This window comes from Saimiri boliviensis, chromosome 2 (genome assembly GCF_048565385.1).
Source record: "Saimiri boliviensis isolate mSaiBol1 chromosome 2, mSaiBol1.pri, whole genome shotgun sequence".
Taxonomy (NCBI): domain Eukaryota; kingdom Metazoa; phylum Chordata; class Mammalia; order Primates; family Cebidae; genus Saimiri; species Saimiri boliviensis.
The window spans coordinates 123170017-123182631 of record NC_133450.1 but is presented as its reverse complement, the minus strand read 5'-3'; the positions used below and the strand labels follow the sequence as shown (position 1 = coordinate 123182631).

Sequence of the window (12615 nt, the reverse complement as noted above, 5' to 3'; positions counted from 1 at the left end):
GACCTAGTTGTTAAATTCAGGAGCAATGACAACAAATCCCAGGGCAAAGAACTGCTGAGAGTGAGATACTCTCTTTAGAACAATCAGAGATAGATGACAAAAAGGAGCCACACCAAATACCATTTCAAAATGCCATTAAGAATCTGGACATAAGTAAAACAAAGTAAGTACATTTTTACACATCTTAAAGAAAATTCTAATTCTACCCCTCACTGGACCAGGCTTTGCTAAAAAATAAAAATCCAGCAACTTTGAAAAAGAGTGAGATGATGTTACAGGTTTCTGAAAATGAGAAATGATCCTCACTAATTAAGTGCAAAGTGAGAAAAACTGGTTCCATTACCCAGAGATTGTCAGTCACCTGATAAACAGACTTTAAAGCAGAAAGACTTTAAGAACCAAGCATCATTCTTTAAAAGCCTATAGAACGATACATGCAATTCTTACTTCCTTCACTTGACTTATACAATATTAAGATGGCCAATTTTAAGTTAAACATATACTTCTGAACCAGTTCTCCTCTTTTTAAAGGTGTTTTTTTGGGCGGAGGGGAATCCCAGAAAGCATCAACTGAACCTTACTACAATGTTGGCAGACTGGTTTCTCTAAATACCTCAGTTCTGTCGGTTTGAGTTTTCCAAAATCAAATGACTTTTACTCATGTTTTAGTAATCTTGAATTAGGGCAGGTAACTGCTCACGGCTTGACTTCAAGTGAACAGGCACACAAGTACGAGATTCAGTCCTTTCCAGCGCCTACAGCTCTCAGTAAAACAGTGACAATGTAGCAAAATCTTGGCTATTTGGGGTCCAGGATCATTAATAAAATCCAAAATCTAAGATGTAGTCTCATAGTTCATACAGTTCTCTTTTCAATATACCACTTCTTCCTCTTTTTTTTTTTAAACATGACTCTTTAAATGTTTTTAATATGTTTTTAACTTCACATTTCAAGAATGGTATTATTATATTTTATGCATTACTTTTTAATATACAAGCCACACCCAAAGAACAGTTTTTCATTGATCACGTATAAACCCTTATATTTCATCTTAATTTAAATTGATGAATGTTTTATTAATTTTTTTAAAAAACCCCACATCCTTTTAATGGAAACACCTATTTCTACCTAAAAGTTACAGAAATGCACCCACAAACAACTTTATCAATGGCAAAACTAACCTCAAAATTTTGGTTAAAAAATCGGAAAGTTACAATAATTCCTATGCTCTTCCAGCTACCAAGGGTCACATGAAAACATATTTTTCACCCAAATGAACAGTCCTGGAAAATCAAAGGAATATAAGGTAGCTTTATGTTCTTTTCCCCCCTCTATCCTAAGACTTCTATTTCCGCCTTTTATTGAAAGGAAATAAACAGCTAGCTTCCTGTTCAATCACTAGCTTACAGCCAGTCTTTTACACATCACAGAACACAACCCGCCTCCTCCTTTACTTCTCTCAAATGTCTCTTATCTTAATTTAAACTTGTTGAAACATGAGACCATTTTACCACACTAATGCCTTCCTGTGAAATTTATCTTACTTATTTCAACATTAAGAATACAAGAAAAGTCAAGATACCCATAGATTACTTCTTATTCCTAAAATATTTAAATTTAGATAACGGAGACTTAGTACCCATAAAAGTGAAAATCTGATTAGCTAAAATTTAGTAATATTGAAATTCATAGGCAACGGTTTAATCTTCTGTTCTTGCTATTGTACACAACTAGAAAAAGGACGTCACTCCTCTTTCTATTCCAATTACATGAAAACCTAAGACAGCTAACACAGCTATCAATAAAAAGGATTACCTTTTTTTTAAAGCTAAATATTACTTTAACCCTATACTTTCTTTTAAAAATGGGATGCCTTAGCAAAACTAAGCTAGATGAATTCTTTTGTGCTTGAATGAACAACAGGAAAGCAAAGCCTCCAGGCCTTTGGGGAGGAACCTTGTCCCTGCAGCCCTGCTCTGATGTGCTTGGGAGATAAGGCTCCATAGTGACACTTAAGGAAAGGCCTGTTCACATTTGAATTTCTGCATTCCTCAAGAACAATTCATGGCAATAACTAACTTTGCAGAAGAGCTACATGAAAGCTTTGGCCAATGAATGAGGGTCATCTGCTCTTTATCACAAGGGTAAACCTCATCCTGGCCAGTTTCTAACCTTTTAACCCTGTGAATTCCTAATTTACACATGAATAATGGAATTCTTGCCTAGAGTGCAACTTTCAGCTTCTAGTTCCTAAGTTTAGAAACCAAGACTTGATTGCCTGTGTGTTAAAAATCTAAAACTTGCACAGATTAAAGTTTTAGATTTCCAGGTGCTGTAGTATTGTGCTTCTGTACAACAAAAAAATATGCTTACTGACGAAATCCTTGACTAAGAAAAAGAACACACTTGTACCCTGCTGCTATCAATACCTAAAAAAGAACTAGCTTTAAAAACAAGGGGGGAAAGAAAACCAGAATGTCCACTTAATGCCTATTATCTTCCTGTTTAAGATACATATATCTCTCTGAACACAGACCAAAGGGATTTGAACCTCCATCATCTAAACTTATTTCTTAGATATCACAACTTTAATTTTAAAAATACATAAAATGTAAAGACTACTTCACCATAACAGCCTGCAAAATGATTCACATGTAATCTTTTATCGTTAGTGATTATTTCAATAAAGATACAAACATCTAAGATATTTAAAAAGCCAGTTCCGACATTTTGTTTGTTACACCTATCACACACCATTCAGATTTTATTTATGAAGTTAGAAAGCCCTGTATTTTTTTCCAAAAGTATTTCTGGAAGCCCTAGAATTCCGTCAGGCTTCTCAGAAGGTCCCGGAAACAATGTACGGTCATGACAAATGCTTCATCTTCTCATGGGCTATCTGGACACCTCCACTACCAACTCCCTATCCCGGGAAGATACGTTACAGTTCCTGGATATGAAACCACAAGACTGTACAAACCCCAAAGGTGGAAAAATTACAACTCTATAGAACAAGTTTACAATGGACAAAAATTGAATCAACAGAATATAAGCATAAAAAGCACACTATCTTTAAAGCTGTACTATACAGAAAAACCATTACTCCATGAAAAAAATAATTACTGGCCAATGATAACACGGAGGGAGGGAGGGGGGCAGGCAGGCAGGCAGGCAGAGGGAGGGGAGGAAAGGGACAGGAACAAGAGGAGGGAGGGGGAGGAAGGCAGGTGGAAAAGAAAGAAGGGAGGAAGGTAAGGAAGGAGAATGGGAGGGGGAAGGGAGGAAGGAAGGAAAGGAGAGAGGGAGGGAGGGAAGGAAAGAAAACGGAAGGAAAAATCAGAAATCCTCTCAGGTTTATGCTATTCTTTGGCAAGGGTGGGAGTATGGCTAGAACTGCAAAGCTCTGATTTTTCTGATATATCAATATAGAAATGTCTTTGTTTGCAATTTATTTTCTACAATTAATCATTACTGCAGAATAAAATTAATTACTAATATAAGGGTGGCATAAATGTGACCATGAACTGTTAACAGTAAAGACACCTAGGAAATTCCCGCCAACAGCTTCCTAAACTTCAATTGTATAGAACTTGAGACAACTATTTCCTAAAAATTATGCTTTCTTTTCTTCTTAAAGAGATGGGAGTCTCACTCCAGGTTGGACTCAAATTCCAGGGCTCAAGGAATCTTCCTGCTTCAGCCTCCTAAATAGCTGGGATTACAGGCTAACCACCAGCCCAGCTAAGATTATGCTTTTATCTCAAGAACTCCATCTACCTATTACTCAACTTGTAAATGATCGATTTGTAAGTATAGTGCAAAATCTACCTGTTGTGGATTAACCAAAGCATGCGGGTAGAATGCCTTAAACCTTTTTTTTATTTTTGTAAGTGGGTTTTCATTTTTCCAAAAATTGCACCAAGGTAAAGCAAAGCTCTAGCTGATGCAGGTGTGTTGGTTAGGCAATAGCAGTACTGCCCTCACTATGTGCTCATTGGACAGCAGCACAACCCCAAGAAAAGGATGATTAAAGGCCTTAAAATGTTTTAGGATTCGATTTTGCTTTTGAGATTTTTAGTCTTTTGCTTTCGAGATTTTTAGTCTATTAATCTTGAGACCTTTGTGTTTCATCACCTGAAAAAGGTGTAATGCCTCAGTGGGAACAAGGAGTTCAGTACCTGTCCTAGGCCCATCTTTGCACTCAACAGTTACAGGTCAACCACCAAGCAATGGATCACTTGGGCAAATGGTTGATCTGATGGGGTTGTTAACAGAAAAGAAATCATTAGATAGCAAACTTTATGGCAAAGGGGAAAAGTGAGGAGATCTGGGTTTAAGTCCATTAGCCATAATATGGAAATGGTCTTAATCTCTTTCCCTCCCAGCAGGAAAAGACTAGGAATACTTCAAAGGCTTAAAAGAGAGTGACCAATGCCCTCTCCTACAATTAAAAGGCAACATGGGTGATCCAAAAGCAGTCAGAGAAATGGAAGGTTGTGCTATAAGAAAGATTTAGCACTCAAGAGCCATCTGCAAAGCAGAAAAATTTGCTTGCAATTGTTTTCATTAATCACAAATTTCCATAAGACTAAATTTTAGAACAACTTTTGTTGCGTTGGTCAAACTTCTACATCCAACTCTTCATTGCGTGAAACACTTAAAATTTTTATAAAGTTTTATTTTACTTGATGTTCTAAACCTAAGTTCTGTTCTCAATTACTCATTTGAATTTACATTTTTTTCGGACTTCTCTATATGCCTCAGCATCAACTATTATCTCCGGTAAAATTCTTAATATAAGCATGACTTAAGGGGTATTATATTAATCAAGCAAGAAATCATCAAAATGTAGCAATGAAAATTGTCAATAACCAAAAACTTCAACACTTACTTGATAAGGTAAGATGAGCTTTTTGACTAAGAATGGCTCCATATTTGTTCACTGCCAAGCACTGATAAAATCCTTCATCGGACTGCTCCCCTCGTCTGCCTTCCACCTCGCTGATGTATAACGAGTCGTTAGAAAGAACCTCGATTCGTTTATTTTCAGACACTTTTGCTCCGTTTTTCAACCATGTGACCTTAATAGGAACTTCTCCGTGAGCCTGGCAATCTAAAACGACTGGGTCCTTTCTTGTGACAGTTACATCCTGTGGTTCTTTTATAAAAAACAGTTCGCTGAAGCACCACGCTCCTATGAGGAAAAAAGGGAGAATGGCACATCCAGAATTATAGGAATAAAATGATTCCTTAACACACGACTGTAAAACACGTATTCAGGGTACAATAAGACAAAGTTTAACAAATCTTATTAGTTAACTTACAAACACCCTAATGAACCAATCTAAATTTCCGCAAACCCTTTCAACAAGTCAGAGAAATCACTTTTTACATCTTCACTAAAAGCACAAGGAAGATTTCAATAACTTCTATTCCTTGTACGAATTCTGTTCTCAAGTTCCTCGCTAGAGTTTCAGAATCATCAGGAAAACTCATGAGCACAAGCTGTTTGCTACTTTTACAAGCTTGTCAAAAAGATCTTGAACAGAGTAAGTCGTAAAAGTCTAATTTTACAAGAAATCATTAGCAAAACTCCAACTCCGTGAACAAGCAAGTTTATTTCCTTGTCCCTTGAAGTGTTTTTGGAACCCTTGGCACCTACTCCTTTGGGAACTGAGTTTATCTTTTGTGACAAATTACAAGTTTGCATTTTTCTATCTGCCCTTTTACAGCAGGGACTCTGTCTTCTCTCCTTGAAAGAAATCCATTTACTTAATTTCTGCAGAGCAAGCTAGGTATTTAAAAGACAAACAATAGACTTTGAACAAAGTTGGTAACTCTTGCGGCTTGTACTCAGTGGGTGATCGGATTAGGAAACTTTTATTTCACTTTTTTAGAACTACCAACTGTTGGAAAAAATGTGTGACTAATTGGTCCTTACTGTCTAATAGGGATAGGAGATTGCTTAATCAACCAATACACACTTTTATCAGAGCAGAGGAAAGGCTTTATCCTAAGCATATACACGTTGCCCCTGGCCCCTGCCAGGATAAAGCATTCGATGACCAACTAATACTCTGTCACCTCCTGCATTTAGTGCACTGGCCTTAAAGGCTTGCATATTGACTGGGAGCGAATGGAGTATGGGGGTGTGTGGGGGAAGCGTTGTTTCATCTTCCTCCGGATCGTTTTGGATCCTTGACTACAAATCCCCAGGAACGATTTGTTTCTCCTCAAGGCAGATCCTCGGAATCCTCACTCCTCAGGGCTCCCATAAGGTACTACCAGAGAGACGCGAGCCACCCTAACGCCCAGTGCTGCGCGCGGACCACTCGAGAAGACGCCCATTGTGTTCCTGAGCCACATCTGACTTTGATCCTCTTTTCAAGCCTAACAGAAACTAACCACTCGAGAAAAACTCTGGCGTTTGTAACTTGCAAATAAATAACCCTGTCTCCTGAACACCTCTCCTACCCTCTCCCCAGGTACTTTACACTTTTATCTTTTAGGAAAAATGAGTATATCCAAGTTTGTGTAAGACGAACCTAGAATACGGAAAAATCTTCAGATCCATACACACCTCAGGCCCTGACCATAAATACCTAGCTGTGGAAAATACATCCTATTTATTCATTTTCTAGCTTCGAAGACCTTTCTCCTTCCCTCGCCGGGGCACAAATCGGCCACTTCACTCCCGACTCTGCCAATTCCACCCTCCCATCTCCTCCTGGCTCGATCCGGACCCAGAAAGCTGGTGCCGACTTCGGCTATGAGTTCACCTATTCCCTCTCGCAGCCCTAAAAAGTAGGGGAACTCCCACTGCAGACACGGGAAGCCTCGCGGAGCCGCGGCGCCCCCTGCGCGGCGAGGCAGCCACTAAGGAAACAATATAAATAAAGCCACGTGCGGCCACGGCAGCCCCGGCGGGCGGGCGGGCTGCCCGGAGCCCGGCTGGTCGCGGAGGCGGGGACGCGGCCGGAGCCGGGACAATGGCGCGAGAAGTAAGAGACCAGAGTGGACAGCGGCCGCCAGAACTCCGCAGCCCAGGGCGCGCGGCAGGGAGGCGCGTGCGCCCGGAGAGGCTCCCGTAGCCCTGCCCGCGCCGCCGCAGAGCTCGCGGGCAACTAGTGTCTGCAGCCGGCGGCTCGGGACAGGCCACGGGGCGAGAACACGAGCCGGTGGTCAGCGCCACCACGGAGGACCCCGCCGCACGCTCCCCCCGCCCCACCGTCTCCTCTTTCCCCATCCCACTCGCGCCTGCTCCCGCCCCACAGAGGCAAGAGAAAGCGGAAGAAAGCGCGCCCACCTGGCACGGGGCTGAGCAGCAGCAGGAGCAGGAACGCGCGGTGCAGCATCCCCGGCGGCCGCAGCCGAGCGAGGGGTCGCAGAGGAGGCGCCATTCAGCGGAGCCGCGCGGGCATGCTCCCCTGCCGCCCCGAGCCTCTGTCGGCCTGCCGCCCCAGCCCCGGGCGCTCGCCGCTCGGCGACTGGACGCACGCAGCCCGGCTCCCTGCTTCGGCTCCGGCTCCGGCGCGGCGCGACGCGGGTCTCTGCGGCTGCGAGGCCGGTGCTCGGGTGGCCGCTCGCGAGAAGCTGGGGGCCTGAGAGTCCGGCTGGGGGCCTGAGAGTCCGGCTGGGGGCGGAGTGAGGCGGCGGCTGCAGAGGGCGGGGGTGGGGGCGGCGGAGTGGACAGCGCCGCGGCCGCCGGCCTGGGACTACTTTCTACATCTGGCCCCTGGTCTGGGACCAGGAGGTTGGCGCGGCCGGCGGAGGGAGACGCTGGGAGGGGGCCGGGGGCGGCCGGGTCGGGGCTCTGCGGGGGAGGGGATGAGCCCCGCCGGACAATGCACCTGGGGGTCAAGCCTCGACTGAGGGTCTCCGGCCCGCGTCCCCGCCCCTTCTGCCTCCGCGCCACCGTCGGGGACAGAGCCACAAAGGCCGAGCCTCCTGGCCCAGCCAGCCTCCGGGGCCCCTCTCCTGCGGCTAGCTGAGGATTGGGGAAGGGGGAGGCCGGGGAGGGCTGGTGTTGAGAGACGGGGAAAGGCCGGAGGCTTCTCCCCTGATGGCCCTCGCCCACCCCCTCCTTCCCTTACACGCAGAGGCCCTGTGCAGGGAAATCTCACTCTTTCCCACTTCAGAGATTTGTCAGCTGCACTGGAGGCATCTCCGGCTGATAAGCCCCCGGAGATGCCCCGGTGCATTTGGGCACGGCTCTTCTCCCTGCCCCCATTAGATGCGGCGCGGGCTTAAAAATATCCCCGAAGAGTGTTCTCAAATGAACAGTCGCCTTTAGGGGAGAGGGTTTATTATCTCTTCTTCAAGTTAGTCAAGTTCTTTAATTTGTGAGAACTGTGCACACAAAAGGCTCTGTCCTGAGAGCAGAAGCGAGACCAGGGGATTTCTAGATTCTGTGGGTTTGCTACGAGAAGCGGGCTTTGATAGATTACTTGGTTATAAATTAAACTAAGACACAAATGTTGTGAATTTGTTCACATCTAAATTTAATTAAGGATAACAGGAGTTGAAATGTACATTTAAAGAATATAATCAGATTGCTAAACGTGTGGATCACAGCGTTTACGTATGGATTAACATTTGCTAATCCAAAACTAAATCTGTGGCACATGATGAGGGCACAGGCTAAAAGCTACCCTTCATGAAGACTGCTAACAGAAAACTAGTTTTGGTCACCAAAACATCAACACACTGCCTTTAGCATGTTCCAGAAATTCTCCTGGCCCGGCGTGGTGGCTCATGTTTGTAATCCCAGCACTTTGGGAGGCCGAGGCAGGCGGATCACTTGAGGTCAGGAGTTTGAGACCAGCCTGGGCAACATAAGGAGACCCCCGTCCCCCCAGAACTTACCTGCTCTGGTAGTCTCAGCTACTTATGAGGCTGGGGTGGGAGGATCAGTTGAGACTCGAAGTCGAGGCTGGGGTGAGCTATCATCGGGCCACTGCACTCCAACCAGTTTCCAACAAATAAATAAATAAACTCTCCTGATGAAGTAGTGAAGAAAAAAAAAAAGTTTCGAACTTTAGCACTGCCTTCCCGGCTTAAGCTCGTTATAGTAAGGAACAGAATATTTAGCAATTTCAACTTAACTGCATGTAAAACAGTAATATCCCTGGTATATTGCTTCCAAAACTGTATTTGAAACTTAAATGAAACTGGACTATTTCTAAACATCAGAATAAAGGTGCATTGGAAGGGAAAACCTTTAGAGGTAATAAAATGAAACATTTGCAAGGATGTTTTAAATATCTGATAATTCAAATTTACACAAAATGATATTCCTGTTTGCCATTACACCTTTTTTTTTTTTTTCTTTTGAGATGAAGTCTCTGTTGCCGAAGGTGGAGTGCAGTGACACAATCTCGGCTCACTGCAACCTCCACCTCCCAAGTTCAAGAGATTCTCCTGCCTCAGCCTCCTGAGTAGCTGGAACTACAGGCACATGCCACCATGTCCAGCTAATTTTTGTATTTTTAATACAGATGGGATTTCACTATGTTGGCCAGGCTGGTCTTGAACTCCTGACCTTGTGATCTGCTTGCCTTGGCCTCCACCCAGCCTATTTTTTTTTTTAATTGTAGGACATTCTCCCTGTTCCCTTTCCATCGATCCCAAGTGCTCATTTTCCTGAATAACACAGTACATGTCTTGGACACTTACATTTTCTCTCATGTATAATACTTGTCTTATATCATGTGCTAGGCTACATAAGCTAATTAAGGACTTGTTACCTAGTTCTGGGATTCTCCACAATTTCCATCCAGCACAGCATATAGTGTGTAACACTGCATTTGTTAAAAGCCTGGTTTGGGTGTCTAACAGACTAGCATTCAAATTTGAGTTATACAGACAAGTCACTCATGCGCTCAGACCTAATTCATTTAATGAGACTAAGAATAATACTGATAGGGGCTGGCCAAGGTGGCTCACGCCTGTGATCCCAGCACTTTGGGAGGCCAACCTAGGTGGATCACTTGAGGTCAGGAGTTCGAGACCAGCCTGGCCAACATGGCGAAACCCCGTCCCTACTAAAAATACAAAAAAGTAGCTCAGGAAGCTGAGGCAAGAGAATCATATGAACCCAGGAAGCAGAAGTTGCAGTGAGTGGAGATCGTGCCATTGTACTCCAGCCTCGGCGACAGAGTGAGAGACTCCATCTAAAAAAAAAAAAAAAAAAAAAAAAAAAAACAACACTAATGGGCTGCTGTGATATAAAATGATGCATGGAAAATACCAGTGCAAAGCTCTATAAATCCTTGCAATTATTTTTATTTAATAAGTAAATACTCTCAATAGTGGCAAATCTTTGTTTTTTCAGAGTGGGCTTGATATTGAAAAAATTTTAGGAGTCAAAGCTGATTAATTTGTTTGGTGGTTATGCTGATAGTGACTCTAATGACTTCTTTCGGTAGTTTCTAAGCTGGTCCTGAAAGAGGTTAGAAGTGCCTGGGTGTCTAACTTCCCAAAGCTACCTCCTTGGAGAATAAATGTCATGGAGATAAACAGCTACCTAAGCCCTATTTGCTTTTGTATTCTAAAACAATTGTTTTTAGACCAGAAAGAGTAGAGTCGATATAGTTAAAGAGAATTGAAACCTGAGGGTAGGTTTAAAAAAAATACAGATTATTTCTTTAACAAATTCAAGTCTTATGTCCTAATTCTGAGGGGGGAAAAATCATATAACTTCACCCATCAAGTTATAGAGTTGTAGCAAATATCTTCAAGCCCTCTGACCTCTCATCATTATCTAGGTCTATAAAATCATAGGGCCATTTGCAGAAGTGTTTGAACCATAGTGGCAAAAGACAGTAAAAGTCTAGTGAGTTGTTTTCATTTAACAAATAATTACTTGGCTCCTACTATGATGATTAGAAGACTAAGCCCTGATGTGGATCACCTGCCATGATACTAACATTTCAGTAATCACTCCTGATGAGTTTAATATTTATCATCAGAAATATTTTGAAATTGGTTATTTATTTATTTATTTATTTATTTTGAGACGGAGTTTCGCTCTTGTTACCCAGGCTGGAATGCAATGGCGCGATCTCGGCTCACCGCAACCTCCGCCTCCTGGGTTCAGGCAATTCTCCTGCCTCTTATTTTTAAAGTGAGTTGTGGCTGGGCATAGTGGCTCAGGCCTGTAATCCCAACACTTTGGGAGGCTGAGGTGGACAGATGGATTGTGTCCAGGGGGTTGAGACCAGCCTGGGCAACATGGGGAAACCCCATCTCTACAACAAAAACAAACAAAAAAAATTCGTTGGGTGTAGTGGTACATGCCTATAGTCCCAGCTACGCAGGAGCCTGAGGTGGGAGAACTCCCTTAGCCTGGGAGGACGAGGCTACAGTGAGGCATGATCATGCCACTATGCTCTAGCCTGGGCAACAGAGTAAGATCCTATCTCAAAAATGAGTAAAGAAAACTACAGGAGCTCTTTCCTTTCGCTACCGCCACCACAACCATGAGTATGCTCAGGCTTCAGAAGAGGCTCCCTTCTAGGGTCCTCCGCTGTGGCAAGAAGAAGGTCTGGTTGGACCCCAGTGGCACCAGTGAAATCACCAATGCCAACTCCCATCAGCAGATCCAGAAGCTGATCAAAGATGGGCTCATCATCCACAAGTCTGTGACTGTCCATTTCTGGGCTTGATGCCCAAACACCACCTTGACCCACCAAAAGGGCAGGCACATGGGCATAGGTAAGCAAGAGGTTACAGCCACTGCCCAAATGCCAGAGAAGGTCACATGGATAAGGTGAATGAGGGTTCTGCACCTGCTGCTCAGAAGATAACATGAATCTAAGAAGATTGATCGCCACATGTATCACAGTCTGTACCTGAAGGTGAAGGGGGATGTGTTCAAAAACAGGCAGATTCTCATGGAACACATCCACAAGCTGAAGGCAGACAAGGACCGCAAGAAGCTCCTGGCTGACTGGCTGAGGCCTGCAGGTCTAACACCTCCAGGCCAAGAAGATCATCCGGTCTAAGGAGGAAGAGACCAAGAAATAAAAGCTCCCCCTTTGTCTGTACATAATTGCCTCGCTGATTACATAGATCAGCCATTAAAATAAGCCTTTATCTGCAAAAAGTAAAAAGAAAACTAAATAAAAACAAAAGTGAGTTGTAACTATTGAGATTGTAAAATGGTGCAACTGCTATGGAAAACAGCATGGAGTTACTAAAAATAATTAAAAATAGACCAGGTGTGGTGTGTCACACCTGTAATTCCAACACATTGGGAGTCCAAGGTGGCACATCATTTGAGGTCAAGAGTCTGAGACCAGCCTGACCAACATGGTGAAACCCCCTCTCTACTAAAAATAGTAATAATAATAAAAATCAGGTGGGCGTGGTGGCAAATGCCTGTAGTCCCAGCTACTCAAGAGGCTGAGGCACAAGAATTGCTTGAATCCAGGAGTAAAGGTTGCAGTGAGCTGAGATCACACCACTGCACTCCAGCATAGGTGATGAAGCAAGACCCCATCTCAAAAAATATACATATATATTGTTAAGAGAGGCTGGGTGCAGTGGCACGTGCCTGTAGTCCCAGCTGCTGAGGAGGCTGAAGAAGGAGGATCACCTGAAGCCAAGAGTTTG

At 43.6% G+C, this 12615-nt stretch overlaps 1 protein-coding gene, 1 non-coding gene and 1 pseudogene across 2 annotated transcripts in view; 1 reads left to right on the top strand and 2 right to left on the bottom strand.

The window, feature by feature from the left end:
* Nucleotides 1-7464, bottom strand: part of PRTG (protogenin) — a 126604-nt gene extending 119140 nt beyond the window's left edge. Inside the window, exons 1-2 of the mRNA XM_039462893.2 lie at nt 7307-7464; nt 4892-5194 (exon numbers count right to left, since the gene is read on the bottom strand). Of these exons, the coding sequence (XP_039318827.1) occupies nt 4892-5194; nt 7307-7400 (397 nt within the window). The 5' untranslated portion in view covers nt 7401-7464. The remainder of the gene's footprint in view (nt 1-4891; nt 5195-7306) is intronic.
* On the bottom strand, nt 3903-4028 carry LOC120361408 (U4atac minor spliceosomal RNA). The gene has a single exon (XR_005577608.1). It is a non-coding gene; the product is annotated as a U4atac minor spliceosomal RNA (small nuclear RNA).
* Nucleotides 7465-11480: 4016 nt separating the features above from the next.
* Nucleotides 11481-12019, top strand: LOC120361337 (large ribosomal subunit protein eL19-like; annotated as a pseudogene).
* The last annotated feature ends 596 nt before the right edge of the window (nt 12020-12615 follow it).